The 24,994-nt window shown below is 42.1% G+C and overlaps 1 protein-coding gene and 1 long non-coding RNA gene across 2 annotated transcripts; one reads left to right on the top strand and one right to left on the bottom strand.

The window, feature by feature from the left end:
• Nucleotides 1–347: 347 nt before the first annotated feature.
• On the bottom strand, nucleotides 348–19,449 carry dnajc19 (DnaJ heat shock protein family (Hsp40) member C19). The gene is made up of 6 exons (XM_033032158.1): nucleotides 19,262–19,449; nucleotides 14,417–14,468; nucleotides 4,663–4,736; nucleotides 1,914–1,990; nucleotides 610–680; nucleotides 348–528 (listed from the first exon to the last, which is right to left on the bottom strand). Exons 1-6 carry the CDS (start codon nucleotides 19,262–19,264, stop codon nucleotides 458–460), a joined length of 348 nt encoding a protein of 115 aa, XP_032888049.1. The 5' UTR covers nucleotides 19,265–19,449; the 3' UTR covers nucleotides 348–457.
• LOC116980066 lies at nucleotides 13,853–24,727 on the top strand. Its single transcript, XR_004413846.1, has 3 exons — nucleotides 13,853–13,865; nucleotides 22,341–22,343; nucleotides 24,532–24,727. It is a non-coding gene; the product is annotated as an uncharacterized LOC116980066 (long non-coding RNA).
• Nucleotides 24,728–24,994: the final 267 nt, after the last annotated feature.

Below are 24,994 nucleotides of genomic sequence, written 5' to 3' on the forward strand. Positions count from 1 at the left end.
TGAAGATAAATTGGAGAGCACTTAATAATTTGACACCAATTTTGTGTAATTTCACTTTTTGCAGAGGCACATTGCATAAAAAAGAGTTTGAAAAGAACTTTGCTGTGGGGGACCTCTTCTTGCCTGTTACACCAATAAGACAGAAGAGTAAAAAACAATCCTTTTACAAAATTTGATACTCTTGCATAATGAGTCACCTTTTCTATACAAATGGGAATATTATCTTTTGGCCATATTGACAATTGATTTAATAATTTTACATAATAATTCTGTTAAGTGTTGCTATTTTAAATGAAATGGGTGAATGTAATTAGAAGGGACAAGTTTTAACCTGCCAACACATAATATCACTTCATAAATGATTTATTGAGTGATTACATGTTTAATAAACCTCTTCAATAACAAACTAATTTATTCCATTTATGTAAAGGGATCGTAGTTTGGCATTTGGACAAGATTACTTTTTGTTCTGAGAATCCAAGAAATCTTTAGCTTCATTGATTTTGGATGCAAGATAAGGAGATCCACCTGCCAAATAAATAATGATTAAGTACTTTAAAATACAATTAAAAATTGAGAATTTGTTTGGTTTTCAAAGTATATCCTCACCTTTATCTGGGTGGTTAAGTACCATGATCCTCCTATGTGCCTCACGGGTCTTAATTTTGTTAGCTGTGGGGCTAAGAAATTTAAAATCCTGTTAAGGACTACAACCCTTTTTCTGTCCTGTCAGTAGCCGCATGACAATTTATTAATACGATGCAGAATTATCTAAATGTTGCTATTTAAAATGCTCCACGTGAATTGTCAAAGTGTATGTAAAAGCATTCAGGATGTTGTCATAGACGGTGAAGATGGTTATCAAAAAATACAACAGGATCTTGATCAGCTAGGCAAGTGGGCTGAGGAATGGGAAATTGAGTTTTATGCAAATAAGTGAGGTGTTGCATTTTGAGAAATCAATAAAGGGCAGGATCATCACAATGAATGATAGGGCACTGAGGAGTGCTATGGAGTGGAGGGGTCTAGGAGTACAGGTACATGGGTCCCAGAAAGGTGCACAAGTGGAGAGGGTGGTAAAGAAGGTTTTGGTACATTGGCCATCAATCGGTGTTGGGATATTAAATTACAGTTGTACAAGGCGTTGGTACGGTAGCATTTGGAGTATTGTGTTCAATTTTGGTCACCCAGCTACAGGAAGGATGTCATTCAGGTGGAAATAATGCAGAGACTATGAGGATGTTGCCAGGATTCGCGGCCTGAGCTATAGGGAGAAGTTGGGCAGGTTGGGACTTTATACTTTCGAGTGCAGGATGCTAATGAGTGATCTTAGATGTTTATAAAATCAATAGGGGAATAGATAGGTGAATGCACAGAGACGTACCCACAATAGGAGAATCAAGAGCCAGAGGACATCGGTTTAAGGTGTGGGGAAATGTTTTAACTCGGAAGGTAGTGCTGATATGAAACAACGAGGAGTGGTTAGGTAGGTACTATAACAGCATTAAAAAAACGGACAAGTGCATGGATAGGAAAAGATTATTGGGATATGGACAAAATGTGGATAGGAGGGACTAACTATGATGGGGACCCTTGGTTGGCATGCGTGGGTTGAGCTGAAAGGCCTGTTTCTGTACTGTATGATTGAGACTGAACCCACATTGATTAATATTTATTCCTTTTTCTAAGGGCGTGTTGTGCTTGTGAATAAGCAAGAGCAACAAGTGCTTTTATTTAGCATACATCGTGACACTGCCCTGCAGGACTATATAATGAAAACCAGCATGCATGCCAAATTAATCCTGACCATAAAAAAAATGATAATTTCATGATTATTTTGATATTAAATACCTATGACCATAATGCCACCTTGTGCAGGACATTTTATCATAAAATACGAAGTATCATCTTACCTCACTCCCAGAATCAGAGTGGCCTCTCTTTTTGTCATCTTGGCTTCAAATCCACCCCTGTAGTATCCACTGAAAGCCTGAAATCACATTTCTAAGCAGTGATTAAAAACTAAAATAGTTTTGCATATTGGGCATTGCTGACAAAACAATGCACCATTCTTTAATATAAATTAGTGAACAGTGAGTAGAAGCTGAAAAAAGTACTTGAAAAATATTCAGCAGCATTAGACGTCACGCTCTTACAAAGCAGTTTGCCTTTTAAATAAAATGGTACACTTTGACTGGTCTGGGCCCAATAAGATCCCAGTTTTAAAATATTGGTTGGGTGTGAGCAATAATGAAAAGGACATATTAATTTCCCAGACACGACAAGGGTAACATTTTCCCTTGAATAGCTGTAGTTTTTGTGCTCATACCTTTGAGATGGACAGATAGAAAAGTGCCTTTCGTGTAGTTATGGAGAGATTTAATTATACAAATAATGGTAAAAGTGGTAAAGATGAACGAGTAACAAAAGGGTTGGCTGGAGACGTTGCAAATAGGAGACAAATGAAATTAGAGGTTACCATTTGAGAAAAGAAAATAACCCAAATGCTCAGTGTGAGGGAAAGGGCTGGAATGACTTAACCTCCAATTCAGCTTTGAGTTCACAAAATTATAATATGCTTCGGGAAGTTGAGGCATTATTTCTTAAGCTTCCTTTGGAACCATGTAGAGGGTGGAATTGACATGGAATGAATAATTACAGGAAAATACAAGAAAATCACCCAATCTGCATTTGATTTCACAATGTAGAGGGGAATGTGGTTTACTAAACTGAAAATAGTACAAGCAAAGTGCTGCGTCATAAGAAGTATTTGGGTCCTTGGAAAGCAATGAGACAGATGAAAGAGTAGGTTACATCGAAAAGGTACTATGAAAATGGAGAGAATACTGGAGATGGAGAAGTGATCCAAAGCACCCTTGAGAGAGTAACCCTTTCAGACACTGACCAGGTTGCTGAAGGTGTATGTGGAATGTACTGGTTGCAAATGTATCCCCTGAAATAAAGGCAAGGGAAGCGACGTTGAGATTAGGCCAGATGAAGTAACAGCAGGGATGGAAAGGGCATCAAAGGTGTGGAGAATGAAGAAACATGATTATAATCAGAAAAAGCAGAAAGGGAGGGTGGAAGGAAGAATTGAAATGAAACATGGACCGTTTACATATAGCACAGAGACGGACATTGTTCATTGCTGGAGTAACTCAGCAGGGCGGAAACCTTCAGACTCCACAGACTAAATGCTGGAATCCTGAGCAAAAATACTGCTGAAACAATTCGGTGGATCAAGCAGCATTTGTGGCGGCAAAGCGACAGTCAGTGGTTCAGATCAAGATCCTGCATCTGGACTGAGAATGTACAGGGGAAAATAGCCAGGATAAATATAAACAACTGAGATGGAACGTGGAAAGAACACGGGTTGTCGGTTACCTGAAACTGGAAAACCCAATGCTCATATTGTGTTGTGAATGGGTGTTGTACTTGTAGTTTGTATTTAGACTCGCTGTGATAATGGAGAAGGTCGAGGACAAACTGGTCCACGTGGGTATGGGAAAGGGACTTGAAGTAACATGCAACCAGAAGCTCAAGATGACCATTGCGCAAAGAGTACAGGTGCTCTGCAAATGGATGCCTCAAGCTATACATAGTCTCCCCGATGTAGAGGAAGCTTCAGTGATAGAACTAAATACAGTAGATGAGGTTTGAGGAAATGCACCTGAAGGGTTGTTTAAGTCACTAGATGGTAGTGTGGGATGATACCTACGGATAAGTGTTGCATCTCCTAACAAACAGAGTGAGTGGTCCCTGCAGAAAGCAGAATGGTGCGGGAGAGGGGAAGATGTGAGTGGTGTTTGGACTCGTATAAGTTCCCATAGCAATATACATACTCCCATTTACATCTCACCAAAACAAAGATGAAGTTGTTTTTTTGCAAGCACATATTCAGTGAGTTGAAGGAAGGCAATGGTAGAGGGGTGGGGGAGGTTGGTACACTATTCAAGGAACTGAAAAGGCCTCGGGTCAACCAGGTGTAGGATGATATAAGACATATAAGATGATATCAAAGAATTGGATGGCTATGGTGAAAATTAGCCTATTTGGGTCACTAATTTTGCCAACTTCTTGTAGACTCATCCATTTAAACCCATTGTTTTCCCTTTGCCCGGAACCACTCCAAATTATTTTGCCTCATCTTAATCTAACACCCTTTTAAACATCAAGAATGTTCAAACCCAAGTGTATCAAAGGCATTTTCAAATCTGCTGGAACATACGTCCTGTCATGCTTTTATAGGGTATTGCAAATGAATAAACATTACGTTTATGCCATCTATTTTCTTTTTAACATCATAAGCATTTGGGAGCAATGTTAATGCGAATCAGGTCAATGAAGATGAAGTAGAACCACTTGTATTTCCCTCATCAGGCTGCAATAGCAGGCCAGCCAGATCAGTCTTGTGGATTTTGGGAACTGCGCAGAAACAGGCTCTACACGGTTTGGAAACAGCGATCTGATGTACTATGGTCCACTGCTAGCTACAAAGGTGGTGTCAAGGAACCAAATTTACATCCGTTGTTTACAGATGAGTACATCCAGACAGGGTTTGGTATGATTAAAACTTTATTGGTGTAAAGACATGGTTCAGACTTTGATTTTAACCAGTTTAACCAAACAATATAAATACTAAACAATATTAAAAAAACTAACCGATTTTGGCAGATTCTGAATGGTTTTTTTCAAAGCAGGTTCCACATGCTTCATGGCTTGAACAACATACCGGCCTAAAAGGGCAAAACAAAAACCCAGTCTTCATAAAAATGAGTGATGTAATATTCAGATAATTAAATTTGATTAAAAAAACAAAACACTAATTCAGTTTCATTGAGAGATGACAGACTGACATTCCTTCCAGAGCTGTTGAATGCAGACAGAAAAAATGTGAATTGTTAAATTAGTTTTAATGGTGATGTAAAATAATATTTTTTTGGAAAGTGAATGTTCCAGGTAGGGCTTTTTTTTGTAGAATCATAGAAAATTATCCCAATTTCCCAGCCTCTGGTTTCCTCCTCTACCACCCTTTCAGTTCAGTTTATTGTCACGTGTACTGAGGTACAGCGAGTTCCACACCCCATGACCCTCTGGGTGAGGAAGAAAATTATTTGTTGTCTTTCATTCTTTTATCGATTCTTTAAATTGAGCCAAAAGTGTTTTATTGTCAAGTGTTCCAGATAGGACAATGAAATTCGTACTTGCACCAGCACAACAGAATATATAAACATAGCATACTGTACATAGTACATAAACATAGTACATTTATGGTGTCATAGTTTGACTCCCAAAGGAAATAGTTGCTTCTTTAATTGTCTTTAACAAACTCTGAACTATAACAGCCTATTGAACTTTATCTGTTTATTTATGTGTGTATATCTATGGTATATAGACACACAGAACTGTTCTGTATTATGCTTACAATATTCTGTTGTGCTGCAGCAAGCTAGAATTTCATTGTCTTATCTGGGACACAAGACAATAAAACTCTCTTGACTCTTTCTAGCGCTCTTACAATTTTGTCCACCACAAGTCTCTTCTGAAAGGAAAATAACATGAATTACAAATCTGCAATGCTGGCAAAATCCTTAAACCTCCTTTGCACTTTCTCCAGTTCAAACACATCATTCCTACCCTGTGCTGACCCAAATTGCATACAGTACTTGGGCAGTGATAATAACTAGTGTTGTTTAGTAAGACCTCCCTACTCTTGCATTCAATGCCTTGGCTCAAAAAAGAAAATCCTGTGTCTTTCTGGTCACCTCATGGTCTTTGCACCTCAATATTCTGCTGTCTGCTATGTATTCTGTTTGGCTTGTTGCACCTCCCCAAATCCTTTACCTCACACCTTTATGGATTAAATTGTACTTGCAGTTTACTGCCCAATTGATCATCTAAACTTTCACACCAACCAGATTTCGTCCTCTTAAACTAGCAATGTTACAACATTTTGAGATTTAAAAAATCAAGTCTGCAATTTATCCCATCAGATAAAGCATAAAAGGAAGTTTAATTTGACACCTAATTCACTTTCATATCTCAAGTATTAAAAAAGTTATGGCCATTTTCATACTCGGAAATTAGCATCTTGTTCCCTATTGATTTTCTATGGACATAACAAAAAAGCTGTGATCGTGGACAGTCAAAAGCCCACAACTTTCTTAAAAATTAAGAGAACTGAATGAAATGTTCAGTTATCATAGATTGAAGCATTCTGAAACAAATATAAAACAATCTTACTTGGATGACCTGAAATTAAAGCATATAATTAGTTAGTTACCCAATTGTAGCTAATTCCAAACTTCAATTACTAGATCTAAACATGTATACTTTTCTTAAGAAATGGATAGATTTTTAAATAGCCTAAGTGTCCAAATAACATTCACAAAGAATTCACAATAAAACATGATTTTAAAATCTCATTTACATTAATTTATAGGCCAAATGGAAGGAATTTAGTATTCAATTGCTGTAAATTAATGGCCATTTAAATCAGCTTTCGAGTGGGATCATGTGGAACGCGCTGGTTTAGAACGTTCACATTGTGGTAGATTTGTACCCCATATGCGCAGAAAAATACTGTGGGATTTAATGGGGCCCCAAATTAGCTACTCGCAACATTAAACTTTGTATAAAGGGATCTTAAGAAGCCCTTTTTAATGTAAAAATAAACAACCTACCTTCCGTTGTCCCCTGTATGAGATCCGGCCCTTTGTCGGCGGTCGCGGGTTTAGAGGTTAATTTTTAACTTACTATAACAATTAAATAAACCCGTAAAATGTAAAAATAGCTCCAGCAAGCGAAACTCGAAGCGATTTTTCGTCAGCAACTTAGTAGGCTGAACAAGCTCGATTTGAACAGCCTAGGGAAAATCGCGTTTTAAACCCGCCCCCCTCTAAACGGCGCCATAATCGCACACACGGGCTGGGACAGATCTTCAGCGACGCTTAAGGTAGGTTTTGCAACATACCTACTTAAACCACACTGCCAAATTCAGCAATTTCAGCTCCACCCTATCTGTAGCAATGTTACAAAATTTTGAGATTTAAAAAATCAAGTTTGCAAGTTATCCCATCAGATAAAGCATAAAAAGAAGTTTAATTTGACACCTAATTCACTTTCATATCTTCAGTATTAAAAAAGTTATGGCCATTTTCATACTTGGAAATTAGCATCTTGTTCCCTATTGCTTTTCCATTAACTTAACACAAAAGCCGTGATCGAGGACCTATAACTTTCTTAAAAATTAAGAGAACTGAAAGAAATTTTCAGTTATTATAGATTGAAGCATTCTGAAACAAATATGAAACGATCTTACTTGGATGACCTGAAATTAAGGCATATAATTAGTTAGTTACCCAATTGTAGCTAATTACATAATTCAATTACTAGATCTAAACATCTGTCCATTTCTTAAGAAAAGATCAACATTTTTAAATAGCCTAAGTGTCCAAATAACATACACACAAAAATTCACAATATAACATGATTTTTAAATCTCATTGTCATGGATTTATAGGCCAAATGGAAGGAATTTAGTGTTTAATACCTGCAAATTAATGGCCATTTAAATCATCTTGCGAGTGGGTTTTTCTGGAACGCGATCATTTGGAACGTTGCGGTTGCAGTGAATTGAACCCCATGTCGGCAGGAAAAATACTGCCGGTTCGGATGGGCTCCAAGTCACCTTCTCGCAACTTAAAATTTAGATTAAAAGGATCTTAAGAAGCACTTTTTAATGTAAAAATAAACAGCGTACCTTGCCTCCTATGTCCCCTACGTGAGATCCGTCCCATTGTCGGCATTCGCGACTTTAGAAGATGATTTTTAATTTACTATAGCAATTAACTTAGTTTAAAAATAACTGCAGAGAACGAATGTCGCAGCGATTTTTCGTCAGCAACTAAACAGGCTGAACAACATCGATTTCAACAGCCTGGAGGAAACGGCGTTTTATACCCGCCCCCCCCTCTCAAAGGCGCCAAAGTCGCGCACACGGGCAGTGACAGAACTGCAGCGCCACTGAAGGTAAGTTTTGCAACATATCTACTATCGGCCAATCTAAGCCCCCCTCAGCTGTATTCACCTATCATCTGCCAGGCTTTGTACCACCCTCTCCTTTCCAGCTTTATCCCCTCCCTCCTCCCTACTCCAATCAACCTGAAGAAGGGTTCTGACACGAAATATCAATTCTTTCGTCATTCCTACAGATTCTCTACCGAGTTCCTCCAGTACTTGGGTTTTTGCTCAAGATCTCAACATCTGCACTTTGTCACCAAAAAGAGAAAACTGTGGAATAGTCTTCCGATGATAAAAAAACACCCAGTAACTATGTAATAGTAATGATGTCCCTACATATTTCCTCATCTAATTCCTGCTGACGGTCAGGGCGTTGTAACCTCCTTCTCAATTTCACCCATATATCCTCACTAGGCGATTTTCCCCCAGGAATGCTTTCCATCGGTACAGCCAAAATGTACACCCTGATCAAAAATGCAACTCCCCATCCTTTCTTGCCTCCCCATGTATCCCTCCTGTAGCATTTGTACCCTGGAACATTGAGCTGCCCGTGCAGTCTCTCCATCAGCCATGTTTCTGTAATGGCTATAATATGTCAGTCCCAGATTACGATCCACGCCTGTGTTCATCCTTCTTACCTGTCCGGTCTCTTGCTTTGAAATTAATGCTCTCTAACTTTTGTATTACCCTCAACTTTCACATCTGAATCACGGCTACTTGGGTCCCATGCCTTGCAATGTGCGATTTGTATAAAATCTGACTTCTAATTCCTGCAGTCCAGGAAAAGCTGTCTGCGGACCTCGATACAGCAACAGGGATCACCATGCAGCACATATGTTTCCTCTTTTAAACAGTGAAATGAAGCTAAGGCTGGAGGTAAAAGTCACAGAACCGTAGTGAACATTGTGTAGACAGACTGTAGGCTTCCCTGGTTCATAATTTTGCGGGGTTTTGGCTTCACTTTGCTGGCAGGATGCAACTCCACTGGTAGCAATCACTTTAAGTATCTCATCGAAGAAAGTTATCCTTGGTTTAGCAGTGTGTAATCAAGCTATTTGATGAAGGACTTTACATACACCAGTGATGGATTAAAGCAAATTAAAGAAGTTTCTGGAGGAATGCGGAGTTCTGTAGTTTATAGATGAAGTTTCAGAGATATGGAGGACAACCCAGAGAGGAATTTGAACAGATAGATGAGACTTTTCAATGACATTGTTCCTAGTTATAAAGGTAAATTATTTTACATTGAACCATTAAGAATCATTTATTGAGCCACATGTTTCCATGTGTTTCAAGTGGCTTCTAGAAATCCTCACCATTTCAGAAGCAAGTTTAGTCAAGTCCATTCATTCCATGTGGCAACGTGATATTGCAAACCAGATAACAGTAGACAATAGGTGAAGGGGTAGGCCATTCGGCCCTTCGAACCAGCACCGCCATTTAACGTGATCATGGCTGATCATCCCCAATCAGTACCCCGTTCCTACCTTCTCCCCATATCCCCTGACTCCGCTATCTTTAAGAGACCTATTTAGCTCTCTTGAAAGTATCCAGAGAACCGGCCTCGACTGCCCACTGAGGCAGAGAATTCCACAGACTCACAACTCTGTGAGAAAAAGTGTTTCCTCGTCTCTGTTCTAAACGGCTTAGCTTATTCTTAAACTGTGGCCCCTGGTTCTGGACTCCCCCAACATCGAGAGCATGTTTCCTGCCTCTAGCGTGTCCAAACACTTAATAATCTTATATGTTTCAATAAGATGCCCTCTCATCCTTCTAAACTCCAGAGTATACAAGCCCAGCCACTCCATTCTCTCAGCATATGACAGTTCCGCCATACCGGGAATTAACCTTGTAAACCTACGCTGTACTCCGTCAATAGCAAGAATGTCCTTCCTCAAATTAGGGGACCAAAACTGCACACAATACTCCAGGTGTGGTCTCACTAGGGCCCTGTACAACAGCAGAAGGACCTCTTTGCTCCAATACTCAACTTTAGACAACGGGCCTCAGTTCATTTCTCAGAAGTTTGTTGACTACATGAAGAACAGGTGTGTACCATCACAAAGTTACACCAAAGTGACTGCAAGCTAATGGAGAAGTGGAACGTCAGAACCAATCTCTAGAGATACCATGGGTTACTGACATGGTAAATGATTAAGGTGAGAGATCATGATGCAGAAAAGAAAAAGCCATCAAAGCTCTATGCAGACAGGAGATGAGGTGACAAACCATCAGGTGTGATGCCAGGACATGAGGTGCTAGTGAGGAGAGAAAGTTCAAGCAAAATGGACACACCCTTCTTTCCACAACCATTCACAGTGGTGGCCAAGACAAAGGAATACGGTGATGGTCCAATCGCCAGAAGGAGTCAAATATGTGATAGTCCAGGGACACTGCAAACTGAAGTTGAGACTGTGGGGGATCAGACTCAAGACTACCAAACTGATGCCAAGAATGCATGAGCCTGAGGAACAGACTATCCAAAACCATAATCGAGATTATGAACTAATGGAACAGGACATGACAGATCAGAATCCAGTACCAGTGCAAACAGAGGCAGTGGTCAGACCAAAACATCAGACAAGACCACCCAAGAGATATGAGGACTATGAGATGTATTGACATGTGAAAGTGATATGTTATCAATGTAATGAATGCCATATCCGAAATGGTGTTGGAATGTTCATTTTACAATGTGATGATGTGGATATCCTTTTTGTTTGATAAGGAAGGGATGTCATGGTAACTGACGTCATATTTAAATGTATCACGTGTTACTATGAGTCAAGGGTCAGAGGGCACATGTTGCCAGGATGTAAAGTAATTACTATTACTTTTTGCTTCCTGACGCAGAATTACTTTTGGACACAATTTGCTAACATCTCTTGGACCCCAAGGGCTTTTCCATTTTTAACCCTCCTATTGTGGGGCCACATATTGCTATTTTTAGTGCCCTTTATAAAAGGTGTTGGGGTGTCAGATCCTCGCCTTGATCGGAATGTAATAAACACTCTTCAAGGACACTTAACAAACGCTTTGTTTTATTCGTCCTTTACATCCTGGCAACGGCCTGAAAGCCGCTGTGAAAGTGGTGAAGGTCGAAGATGGTAGGCCTGGCCCTTTTGTGGCCAGGAATGTGGCGAGGGGCTGCAGCAGCTTCACTGGCCCTGGCCTGAGTGTCTGAAGAAGGGTCCCGATCCGAAACATCACCTATCCATGTTCTCCAGAGATACTGCCTGACCCACTCAGTTACTCCAACATTTTGTGGGGTTTTTTTTTTGTAAACCGGCATCTCTTGTTCCTTATTTCTATATTCTATACTCAATATCTTGATTGATGAAGGCAAATGTACTGAAGCATTGGCTACCCTATCTACCGGTGATGCCACTTTCAGGGAACTATGTACCTGCACTCCTAGATCCCTCTGTGCCACAACACTCCCCAGGACCCTGACATTCACTGTGAAGATCCTGCGTTTTGACTTCATAAAATGCAACACCTCTCTTATCTGCATTAAACTCCATTGACCATTCCTCAGTCCACTTGCACAGCTGACCATGATCTTGCTGTAAATTTTGATAACCATCTTAGCTATCTACGATACCACCCACTTTAGTTTCATCCGCAAACTTACTAATCATGCCTTGAACATTCTCATTCAAATTGTTGATATAAACCACAAAACAGCAATGGGCCCAGCACCGATCCATCCATAAGGCACACTGATGCCTCCAATCCGAAAATACAACCTTCCACCATCACCCTCTGCTTCCATGAAGCCAATTCTCTATGGAGTCGGCTGGCTCTTCCTCTCCCACACAATCTAACCTTCGAGAGAATACCATGTGGAACCTTATCAAATGCCTTGCTGAAGTCCATACAGTCAATGTCAATCTTTTTGGTTACTTCTTCAAAAAACTCAGATTCATAAAATAGAACCCCCCACATACAAAATCATACTGATTATCCCGAATCATCCCCGTCTATCCCATCTTATCCCTCAGAATACTCCCCAGTAACTAGCCCACGATAGATGTTAGGCTCCATGGTCTATAGTTCACGGGTTTTCCCTTTCAGCCCTCTGGCACCTCAACTGTGTCTAATGATAATTGGTATATCTCAGCCAGGGCTCCTGTAATTTCTTCTCTAACGTACCAGAGTGTCTTTGGATGTATCCCTCAGGCCTGGGAGATTTATCTACCTACATACACTTTAGGACGTCTAGTACCCTCTCGACCATCATATGGACAATCCCAAATTCTCTTGTCTTCATGTCTTTCTCCAAGGTAAAAACAAGAGAAATACTCATTGAGGACCTTGTTCCATGCCCATTTCCTGTAGCTTCTCACTGAGATGACTGCTTTGGTTTCCGAGGGGTCCCATTCACTCTCTAGCTACCATCGTTCCCTTAATGTACTTGTACAATCTCTTTGCATTTTCCTTAATATTACCTGCCAGGCCTATTTCTTGTCCCCTTTTTGCCCCCCTCCCTCCCCTCCCCCATTTTCCTTGTTAGGTATGCTCCTCAGTTCATGAAACTCTTCCAGGGATACACATGATCCCAGCTGCTTACACTTGTTCCATGCCTCCTTTTCCTGACCAGAGCCTTAATTTCTCTCTAATGGGAATTACCAAGGAAACCTTCCTGAACACACTTGACATATTCTACCCTATCTAAGCTCTTGGCCCTATGGTCGTTCCAGTACATAGTGGGGAAGTTAAAATATGACGTCAAATAGTCTTTGAGTTGTGCCATCAAGATAATCATCAATAAAGTTTCCCCGACTTCCCACATCCAGCCCATGCCAATGCCCTAACTGCACTTAGACTAAAGAAACCAAAACAAGGAAATGTCATTGTCTTGCTTTCTCGCACTGAATGGCCACTCTGCTAGCGCCTGCCTTCCCTTTATATACCACTAATGGTAGTTACTCCCAGTTATGGTTGCTTTTTAAATTTTTGCCTTTTAGCTGCTCAATCAATTGAAACTGGCTTGGCCTTACGCTGTTTTTTTGAATGTGTGTTCAAATTGTGAGTCTTTTCGCCATGGCATGAGGTTATCGCATCATGTTGATTTGTATTAATAATGACGGACAGCCCTATTTTTTGTATTTAAAAATCAAAACCTCTTGTCAATCCATTTCAATTTTTACTGGCCAACTTATACAGCTTCTGAGATTGTATGCCCCTTTCATCCTTGTGATCTGCACTGGAAAACACACAAGAAATCTTAACGTAAACTGCATTGTCAACAGGTTGGTAGAGCCGATTCATTTGTATAAAGGAATTGGATACAAATTTTAACCAACCTTTTACAGGCCTGTGGAAAAAGCAGTAAACCGGGACTATCTTGTGAATTTTACCAATAATCTTCCACAATCACAATATCAATCAGTGCTGTATCATCCCGTATATTTTCCTACTCTTAGTGTAGTTTTATTGTTGTGGGACTGCCCTCTACCTTATGTATGTTTCATCCAGCTCAAAGTGGGAAACCCTGAAGTTATATAGTCGAGACACAATCTTTAACCCAAATAAGGAAATACAATTTATTCCATGATTTTTTATGACAATTTTAACTCTCTATATAACATGTTAATTCATGCCACAGCATGATTGTAATTAATAATTATAAGGAATCAAATGTGTAAGTGTAGGAAAATGTATTTTTTCATTATTTTTGTCATAAAAAAATCAACATCCACACTTTCTTACCATTCTACCATTTCTTACTAAATCTACCATTTATGGCATGGGCTGGATTTTAGCCTCACTCCACTGGTTGCCTATTCAGTTTAGGATCCATTTTAAAATTCTTTTATTTGCTTTTAAATCCATAAATGGTCTTGCCCCGCCCTACCTATCTGAGCTTCTACACCCTTATACACCCGCCCGCTCTCTCAGGTCAGATAATCAGCTGCTCCTGAGTGGGCCTAAAACTAAGCGGAAGCTCAGAGGGGACCGTGCCTTTGCTGTGTCGGCACCCAAATTATGGAACGATCTGCCTCTCCACATTAAACAGGCCTCTTCTCTGTCTGTTTTTAAATCTCTTCTTAAAACCCATCTCTTCTCCGTGGCCTTTGATACCCAGTAAGATGTCGACTTTATTTGCTTGATTGGTTTCTTATTTTGATTGCTTATTGCATGGCTATTATTTTTACTCATGTTTTATGTCGTTTGATTTATTGTTGTATTTCATATGTGATTTATGCGCCTTATGTGAGCTGTTATGTTATGTTCTGTTATGTTGTCTGTTTATGATGTCTTGTTTTTTCTTCTGTACAGCACTTTGGTCAACATTGGTTGTCTTAAAGTGCTTAACAAATAAAGTTGGATTGGATTGGATTGGATTTAGATTAAAACTGTTAAATAACATAATAGTTTCAATACAAACCTGCAAATGCTGCAGCCGCAACTGTCAGGCCAACTGCTACCATTGTGCTTGCCTAGAAACAGAATAAGAGCTTTATTACACATCCTTTAAACAAGTGTGGCTTTCGCTTACATGTGCTCAGGACAAATCACAGCAGTTATCACACAGAAACGTCTTAAAAATGTCTCCAAATGATGCATTTTGCAGCCAACAGAAACTGCACAAAACCAGCTTATCATCCGCTATAACAACCTGTTATGTCATAGTTGCAATGCCAAATCTGCTTCAATGGAGGCTTCATTTCTTTTTCCAGAACATGATGCACGAAGTAAACACATTTAAGGAAGCATTCGGGCTTCCCAAGGAAACATTCAGGTTCCAAAATTGTTTCTGAAACAGCTCCACTGATGGAAACAACACTTAATGAAGGCTATGAACAAGGATGATGACTACAAAGAAACTGCTGCTCCGGAGGAAGGGCTAGAAATAAGATCAGTGGCATCTTTATTTTCATCAAATAATCAGGACGCTCAGCAGTAGCATCCAGTGCTAGCTTAGCCCTAGCCAAAGCCCGTGCTCATAGGCCATTCTCACGTTGAGAGTTGAGACAAGAGGTACCCCGAGTGAAAGACTCGTGGTTGTGTACGAGATTGCAAGTGTATGATCAAGAGTTTAACCGAGTTCCCACGGGTATGACAAGTTTGCCGTTTACTTGTCATTTCTGCGATGTTCCAAGTTACTCTTGAGCCAATCCTGATTGAAGGTTTGTTTTAATAAGCAACTGTGTTATGTTTTAATAAGCAACAGTGTTAAAGAAGACCTCTCCATCCTGTGGCTTTGTTTTCAAGATATAATTCAGAGCAGCCGCATCTATTGATATGACCTACAAAGGGAAAATGCGCTCCATCCAGTGCCAGAGCAGTTATACTTATGATTTGTTTGAAACACACAGGTTTGATATGTTTTAATTGAATTTACTGCCATGTCTACACACTGTGGGGAGACGGGAGATTAAATCTTTGAATGTGGACGGATGTGCACATCAGATTGTTGTGAGACGGAGCTCAGGGTTCGCCTCCTGAGTTGCTTCGGTGCCCAGGCGTGAGTTGAGATGGAGAGAGGTTGGGGGGGGGGGGGGGGCGTCAGTAATCTGTCTGGGGTGACATGGCTCTTGGGTTAGGCTGGGATCATTCTCTGCGGGGTGATCTTAGTGCGGGAGACAAGTGTAGGATAGGTGTACTGACTGTGTGGGCAGAACTTTGGAAGTGATTGCCCACCAGTCTCAAAAGCCGCTGTGTCTCCCTGTCCCTGGGATAGCAGTGGGTGACCAAACAGCACAATACCCCCCTCCCCTCCACGCCAATACGAAGGGCAACGATCCCAAGGCTTTAGCGTCAGAAACAGCGGGCAGGCGACAATCACCTGCCATTACGCGAGAGAGATCATGCACTGTTGTAGGTCTCCTTTGCACGTCGGTGTCTCTGTCTTTCTCCACTCATTGTTGGCCCTATCTATCACCACCCCCACCTACACCCCTCTGCTTCTCGGCCATGTGTGTGACCCCTTCCCTCCCCTCACCAGCTCCCCGCCCATTGCACCGGCGCGCGGGCTTTGCACTGTCTTCACGTCGACAATGTCAGCAGGTCGATGCCAGTCGCACCGGGGCAGTCGCTCCCTTCAGTTTCCCAGGGGGTCGGGACGGGACTGGAGTTGGGAGGGAAAGGTGGGGGGTGGGGGGGGATGGGTGGGTTAGGTGAACAGGGGAGTGGGGTTGTTTGCAGTTGCAGAGGGAGGGGGCAAGGGCGGTACAGTTCCCAGTCTCAGCTCCTGTCCAGGGGTTGGCCGGAGACGTCAGGACCAACGGGACACCGACCCCCAGGCCCACCAGGCCCACTGCAAGCATGGAGAACCCAGAGGCCAACAGCCAACAGCAACTCCAGCCCAGCCCCGCTCCAACTCCAGAGGAATAGGTGGGGGTGGTGATAGATAGGGCCAACAATCAGTGGAGAAAAACAGAAACACCGACGTGCAAAAGAGACCTATAACAGTGCATGATTTCTCTCGCGTTATGGCAGGTGATTGTCGCTGGGAAACTGAAGGGATCCACAATCTGCTGCTGCCTACCCGCTGAGTTAAAGAGTTCCCACGGTAGACTCACGATACACTAAGGTAAACGCACGGGCCACTACGTTATTACAACGAGTTAAAATGTTTCAATTCTTAATCACAAGAGTAAAATTGACTCGTGGAAAATTCCAAACATGTTTGATTTTTTGCAAGAGTCGACAAGTTACACGATGCCGTTAGCGCCACGATGCACTACGTTGTGTCCACGAATGCCGTACGCTAATCGTACGTTATTACCACGAGGTTTAACTCGGGTTACCTCTTGTGTCAACTCGCAACTTGAGAATGGCCTTTCAGGCAGGCGCAGCTAAAGCTAGAGCTTCTTACCTGAAAAGAGAACTGGATTTAAAGATAGAAAAGGCAAAACTGGAAGCCAAGCTAGAAGCTATAAAAGTTCAGAAAGAAGTAGTAGCTGCTCAAACTGAGGTTGATGTTATGGAGGCAGCTGCTACACAACTGGGCCTAACTGCAGCATATTTCAAAGATACGGAATCCCCTTCACAACCAGAGAATTCACTGCAGCGCACCAGTGAGTATGTAGCACAACAATCAAAAGTAACCTTCAGAAGAAATGAAGATGAGATGGATGCTACGTGTCACACAGACCAAACTAGTAAAGAACCTCACCTGAGCAGTTGAGAACAAGATGGGAAATCTCTGGTAGACCGTGTTTACTCTGGTCATAGTGAAGCTGAAAAGCGATCCAGCTCTCCGCTCCGTGACACCAGACCGTCCTACAGTGGAGCTGAAAAGTGCTCCAGCTCTCCTTTCCTCAATGTGAGGCCATCCTACAGCAGAGAGAGACAGCGCTCTAACTCTCCACGCCGAGATGCAAGGTCTTCCTATGGAAGAGACGACCTAGCTATCTAGCCTGGAAAGCTAGCTTTTTCAGCGCCACTGCAGACCTAGGACCTACACTTCATGTTGCTTCGGGAAAGCAACCGAGAGTTATGGATGCAGTCCATCCAGCCCATCATACCGACTCTCCATCAGTGCCTCCTTCTACACTTCACGCTGCTTCGGGAAAGGAGCAAACATAATCAGAGAACTTTCTCATCCTGGTCATTCCTTCTTATCCTCACTCCCATCAGGCAAAATATATAGAAACAAAAGTGCGCATCATCAGACTCAGGGGAGGCTTCTTCCCCTGTTATCAGGCTTCTGAATGGTCATTCAATCAGCTGGGATACAGTCCAATTCTCCTCTACCTCATTGTGGATATTGGGCTTTGTCTCTGTGCTACAATGCTGAGAACTATATTCTCCATTCTGTTGTTGTTCGTCCTTCGTAGTTGAAGAAGACCATGACTTCAGTGTTTTTGTTTGTGGGTCCGGAGGTGACTGGTGAGACTGATCCAGGCCCGGAAGGTTCGCCCGCATATGGGACACAGTTGGGTGGCGCTGCAGTAGAAGTTGAAGTGGCTCGAGCCTTGTGCGCGGCGTGTTTCCTCTGAGCTTCGGCGGTGCGCTTCTTCTCAGCTGCAAGCGTTCCTGTGGTGATCTTGCTTCACCAAGTTGGGCAGTCCCGAGCAAGCGACTCCCAACTATTGAGATTGATGTTAAGATCTTTGAGGGACATTTTGAGGCTGTCTTTGAAGTGTTTCTTCTGCCCCCCAACTGAGCGCTTGCCTTGACACAGTTCTCCGTACAACAGCTGTTTTTGTAGCTGACGGTCTGGCATTCGGATGACATGGCCAGCCCATCTAGCTTTGGCTTTTGAAGGAGGCTGTAGACACTGGGGATGCCGGCCCGTTGCAGGACTTCCGAGTCCGGGATTTTGTCCTGCCACCTAATGTGGAGGAGTCTGCGGAGACAGCTTAAGTGAAAGTGGTTGAGCTGCTTGGCGTGTCTGCTGTAGACAGTCCAGGTCTCACAGGCATAGAGGAGGGTAGTGAAAACTACTGCACGGTAGACATTCATCTTGGTAAGAATGCTGAGTCCTCTCCTCTCCCAAACATTTTCACGAAACCTACTGAAGACAGCGCTGGCCTTGAATATCTTGTTATTGAGCTCTGCATCTATGTTCAGTGCTCGTGAGAGTGTGCTGCCAAGATAGGTGAATTGTCGACTGCCAGTGGGTTCTGCCCCTTTACTGTTTACTGTGATTGGTAGTGCTTTTCAGGCGCAGGCTGCTAGATAACTTCAGTCTTTTTAGTGCTGAGGGTGAGACCTAAGTTGTCACAGGCTCATGAGAGGCAGTCCATATCGTGCTGCATCTTCTGCTCTGCGCTGGTGTTGAGGGCGCAGTCATCAGCGAATAAGAAGTCTCTGATGACGGTCTCCTTCACCTTTGCAACAGCCTGTAGGCACCTGAGGTTGAACATTTCTCTTTGCTCTACCTATTGCATTTTAGTTTGGCTGATTGTATTTATGTATAATATTATCTGATCCTATTGGATATCAAGCAAAACAAAACTTTTCACTGTATATCGACAAACTTGACAATAATAAACCTAAATCTGAAGGGCAACAATCAAGCAATCTGTGGCATTTGACAGGACACCTTGGCGCGAGCCAGCTGACACATGAGCTCCTCTAAATACCAAGACAGACAAAAGCACAATAATCGTGTATTATCCTGGAAAACTGTTCTGAAGCATAAATGAGCAAGCTCTCGGCAGCTGAGAGCTTTCAATGCACTTCACTAAACAAAAATAACGTTCTTATATAGAACAATATTACACAGAACAATAATGTATATTGTACAGAACTAATGTTTATACCGGATTCAGTCACTTACCATATTGAACTAAAGGCAGATTATTATTATTATTATCTTCAATTAAAAAGGACATAGACAGTACAGTGGCATCTCCCCCGATTGCTATAGGATCTTTGGTGCTGATCAAAGCTGCAATCAAGCAACCTGCTACCTGAAGTCAGGGATTTGCCGTGAGGCAAATTGCTGTCGCGAAACGTTGTGACGGCCGGGGGCTGGCCGTTCCGCTTTGTCTCTCGCTTGGTGATTGGTCCGCTCCTCTGAACCGTTTTCCCTTTGTCTCCTGTTCAGTGATTGGGTCAGCTCCTCCGAACCGGCTGTTGAGTGGCCGTTATCCTTCGTCTCTCGATCGGTGATTGGTCAGCTCCTCACGAGGCGGCCGGTTTGTCTCTCGCTCGCTGATTGGTCGGCTGCTCCACGAGGCGGCCGTGCACGAGAGTCCCGCCTCGCACGCTCGGGCTGTTGTGCGTCAACTGCCAACCAACTGCTCGAGCCGAGCTCCGCTCCATCATCTTTGCTGCCAACCGCCACTCATGAAGAGGGCAGAGTAAAGCTGAGTTTAAAAAGTCTATTTTGAAATTTAAAAAAAGTTGAGTTACTGCAGCATTTTAAACCAGCATCATCTGCAGTTCCTTCCCACACAGAGTAAAGCTGACGGCGGTAGCTTGTCTCGGTAAGGGATCAAAACCGTAGGTGGCGTTTATGTGTTTATTAGGAAACAATATTTAACGTTTCAACTTCTGAGGTAACTAACAAGTGGAGTTTATTGTCAAATACACAAGTACGACGAGGCATAGGTACAAACAGCCTGAAGAAGGGAAACGTCACCTACTCATTCTCTCCAGAGACTCCAGCATTTTGTGTCCCACTTCGGTGCAAACCAGCATCTGCTGTTCCTACATATACCATGTATAGGAATGTTACAAAATTTTGAGATTTTAAAAATCAAGCCTGTAATTTATCCCATCAGATAAAGCATAAAATACTTTAATTTGACACCTAATTCACTTTCATATCTTCAGTATTAAAAAAGATATGGCCATTTTCATACTCGGAAATTAGCATCTTGTTCCCTATTGCTTTTCCATTGACTTAACAAAGCTGTGATCAAGGACAGTCAAAAGCCCATAACTTTTATAAATTAAGAGAACTGAATGAAAGTTTCAGTTATTATAGATTGAAGCATTCTGAAACAAATATGAAACATCTTACTTGGATGGCCTGAAATTAAAGCATATAATTAGTTACCTAATTGTAGCTAATTACAAAATGGATCGTTGTGATAGAAATAGTAATAAACACCGAGACTGCCTTGAAAATTCCAAAATGTGATATTCTCAAGATCAAAACTTTAATATTATTGTATTATATGCTGTAAGTCCGTAACAGATAGGTAAAGAAATTACAATTTATAGCAAAAGACCAAGTCTTTATGGAGAAGATCAGTTGCTAGCTGGTACATTGGCATATCATAATCAGTAGCATCATCATACTTCTCAGATTGTAACCAATAAGCAACTCTGTACAACTTGTTTTTCCTCAACTTTTCTATTTTGGCATTGTAAACTACCAAGAGTTTTTGCTCTTCAAACCACGCATGACATGCCTTTCAGCCCACTACTTTCCCATTAAGAATGTCCTGTAGATCATCACATTTGGAGTAGTCCAAATTCGGATAATCTCTGCGAATGCTGTCTCAATTAGTCTCTTTTGCTGGGCATTTGGATTGACAATTTTGCATTTCTTCTTCGGAGACATCTGTTTAAAATGTAAAGAAAAAAAAACACTGAACAGCATTAGCAGAAACATGTTATTATTTGCAGTTTTAGAAAAAAAGATAGAAATGATAAAGTTAAACGCTAAAACAAATAGTAAATACTCAACAAAAAATTCATATTCATCAGTTTCATCAAATCAATTAAATTCGTCTAATCAGTTAAATTCATCCAAATTCAATTACTAGATCTAAACCTATCCATTTCTTAAGAATAGGCTAAAAAATTTAAATAGCCGAAGTATCCAAATAACAAATAACAAACTGATCCCATTCATACAAGAATTCACAATATAACATGATTTTAAATCTCACTTTGTCATGAATTTAAATGCCAAATGGAAGGAATTTAATGTTTAATTCCCATAAATTAATCCAGAAACATCCACTCTCAAGATAATCAAAATTCGCTTCGACAGGGACAATCTAGAGACAGCCATCAAGGCTGTGCTACCTGCCGATCACCAACCCCTCACACTCACCCCCTACGACGTATTTGTGGCACTGAGTAGGACTAATGCACGTAAAGCTGCTGGCCCTGACGGCATCCCCGGGCGCGTGCTCAGGGCCTGTGCTGCGCAGCTGACAGACGTCTGGACTGACATCTTCAACCTGTCACTTGCCCAGGCAGTTGTCCCCACGTGCCTTAAAACCACCTCCATCGTGCCAGTGCCAAAACACTCCACTGCGGCAAGCCTCAACGACTTCCGCCCAGTTGCACTTACCCCCATCATCACCAAGTGCTTCGAGAGGCTGGTCCTGGCACACCTCAAAAGCTGCCTACCCCCCACACTGGATCCCTATCAGTTTGCCTACCGCAAGAACAGGAATACGGAGGATGCCATCTCAACGGCACTTCACTCCGCCCTCTCCCACCTCGACAACAGAGACACTTACGTAAGAATGCTGTTCATCGATTACAGCTCAGCATTCAACACCATTATACCATCAAAACTGATCACCAAACTCGGTAACCTGGGCATCGACCCCTCCCTCTGCAACTGGATACTGGACTTTCTAACCAACAGACCCCAGTCTGTTAGGTTAGACAAGCACACCTCTTCAACCCTCAATCTGAACACCGGCGTTCCACAGGGCTGTGTGCTGAGCCCCCCTCCTCTACTCCCTCTTCACCTATGACTGCACACCTGTACATGGTACTAACACCATCATCAAGTATGCAGATGATACAACGGTGATTGGCCTCATCAGCAACAACGATGATTCGGCCTACAGGGAGGAGGTCCAGCACTTAGCAGCATGGTGCGCTGACAACAACCTGGCCCTTAACTCCAAGAAGACCAAGGATCTCATTGTAGACTTCAGGAAGTCCAGGGGCGGCACGCACACCCCCATCCACATTAACGGGACGGAGGTGGAACGTGTTTCTAGCTTCAGGTTCCTGGGAGTCAACATCTCCGATGACCTCTCTTGGACCCACAATACCTCAACTCTGATCAAGAAGGCTCACCAGCGTCTCTTCTTCCTGAGGAGACTGCAGAAGGTCCATCTGTCTCCTCAGATCCTGGTGAACTTCTACCGCTGCACCATCGAGAGCATCCTTACCAACTGCATCACAGTATGGTATGGCAACTGCTCTGTCTCCGACCGGAAGGCATTGCAGAGGGTGGTGAAAATTGCCCAACGCATCACCGGTTCCTCGCTCCCCTCCATTGAGTCTGTCCAAAGCGAGCGTTGTCTGCGGAGGGCGCTCAGCATCGCCAAGGACTGCCTTGAAAATTCCAAAATGTGATATTCTCAAGATCAAAACTTTAATATTATTGTATTATATGCTGTAAGTCCGTAACAGATAGGTAAAGAAATTACAATTTATAGCAAAAGACCAAGTCTTTATGGAGAAGATCAGTTGCTAGCTGGTACATTGGCATATCATAATCAGTAGCATCATCATACTTCTCAGATTGTAACCAATAAGCAACTCTGTACAACTTGTTTTTCCTCAACTTTTCTATTTTGGCATTGTAAACTACCAAGGACTGCTCTCACCCCAACCATGGACTGTTTACCCTCCTACCATCCGGGAGGCGCTACAGGTCTCTCCGTTGCCGAACCAGCAGGTCCAGGAACAGCTTCTTCCCGGCGGCTGTCACTCTACTCAACAACGTACCTCGGTGACTGCCAATCACCCCCCCACCCCCCGGACACTTATTATCACTTATTATTATTTATTCAAATCATTTGCTATGTCGCTCTTCCAGGGAGATGCTAAATGCATTTCATTGTCTCATACACTGACAATTAAAATTGAATCTGAATCTGAATCTGAATCTGAAAATCATTATTTTTTGCACAATACGTCTGACTAAAACTGTATTGTGGATTTTTAGTATGAAAATATTGATCATGGACAGACAATAACACAAAATATAGATGATTTGGATGTTCTTATGACATGATTGTGCAAAGAAATAATGAATTTGATTATCTTGGATTTCTGGAATATGATCGATTGGAATGTTGCCGTTGCCATAAATTTTAAGCCGATATCGTAAAATGCCTAAATAACATTTTTCGCATCATAAGATTAAAATGAAGCCACACCAAAAAGCAAGATAATATGTTAAATTAACGACATACCTTTTGTTTTGTCCTGATATTGCGACCCGTGATGTTGAAGGCGTTAGAAGTCGCGTTTAGCTTCAACGCAGCGATGCAATGGTCCAGCAAATGATTTAAAAAAACCTGGGAACGGAAGCGCGAACGATTTTTCTTCATCAGCCCGAGGAAATCCCTCTCCGACAACCAATACAAATCTGCATTTTAATGCCCTCCCCCCCCCCAAAGCCTCCGGAATTGCACGCACAGGCAGTGGCAGATCTGTAGCGCAGCTTATGGTAGGTTTTGTAACAATGTGTAATGTAAGTCTTGCTTCCAGCAGCATCGAAAGGCACAAAGTCTCCGTCAAAGCACAATAAATCGTAACATAAATTATCTCTAAAATAAGATAGTGAAAAGATAAAATAATGTGCAAAAACATGGCATTAGTGCAAAGCACAATTTGATAAACAAGTACAGTAGAGTTAGAAGTGTTTATGTTGCTGAGGTAGGATTAGAGTTGAGCAGGTCAATTCAAGAACCTGATAGCCAATGAACCATTCTACATGTTCTTGTTTGTCGCCTGCTTTAATTCGTAGTTTTCACACTTTACTCTTCCGTATCTCTAGTTTCCCTCTCCCTGACCCTATGTCTGATGAAGGGTCTCAACCCGAAACCTCACTCATTCCTTCTCTCCAGAGATGCTGCCTGTCCTGCAGAGGTACTCCAGCATTTTGTGTCTATCTTCGGTATAAACCAGCATCTGCAGTTCCTTCCTTCAAATCAAGAACCTGATGGGTTGTTCAAAAGTCACTGTTCTTGAACCTGGTGGTGTGGGAGTTCTGTGCCTATTGCCTGAAGGTTGCAGAAAGAAGAGGTCATCTGTGTGCTGGGTCCAGGATGGGTTATCTGAGATATTAACCCCCAGGAATAAAAAGCTGGTATGTTTCTATACGGCTAGCCTTTCATGGTAATTGACACCGTATTTAAATGTATCACGTGTAACTATGAGTCAGAAAGGTCAGAGGTCACATTGTGCCGGGATGTAAAGGAATGGAGTTGGAATAAAAACAGCATGTCTGTATTCTAGAGTCCTTGAAGTGTATTATATTCAGATCAAGGCGAGGATCTGACATTGGCGACGAGGACGAACTAGGAATTGTTTAGTATAACCTTTGAAGCAGGTATGGCGTTTGACGAAGCAGGTGGAATTTGAAGTTTGAGTGGTGAGTGCACGTTGGAAAGCGTGGTCAGACTCCTAAGCAGTCAACCTTGGACTGTTTGTTGAAGGAGCAACGCCGGTGCAGCTCACACGACGGAGAGCATTGTTATTGTACAGTGCTGGAGCTTCAGTTCAGGTGTCTGAAGAAGGGTCTCGACCTGAAATGTCACCCATTCCTTCTCTTAAGAGATGCTGCCTGTCC

This window comes from Amblyraja radiata, chromosome 13, assembly GCF_010909765.2.
Source record: "Amblyraja radiata isolate CabotCenter1 chromosome 13, sAmbRad1.1.pri, whole genome shotgun sequence".
Classification (NCBI taxonomy): domain Eukaryota; kingdom Metazoa; phylum Chordata; class Chondrichthyes; order Rajiformes; family Rajidae; genus Amblyraja; species Amblyraja radiata.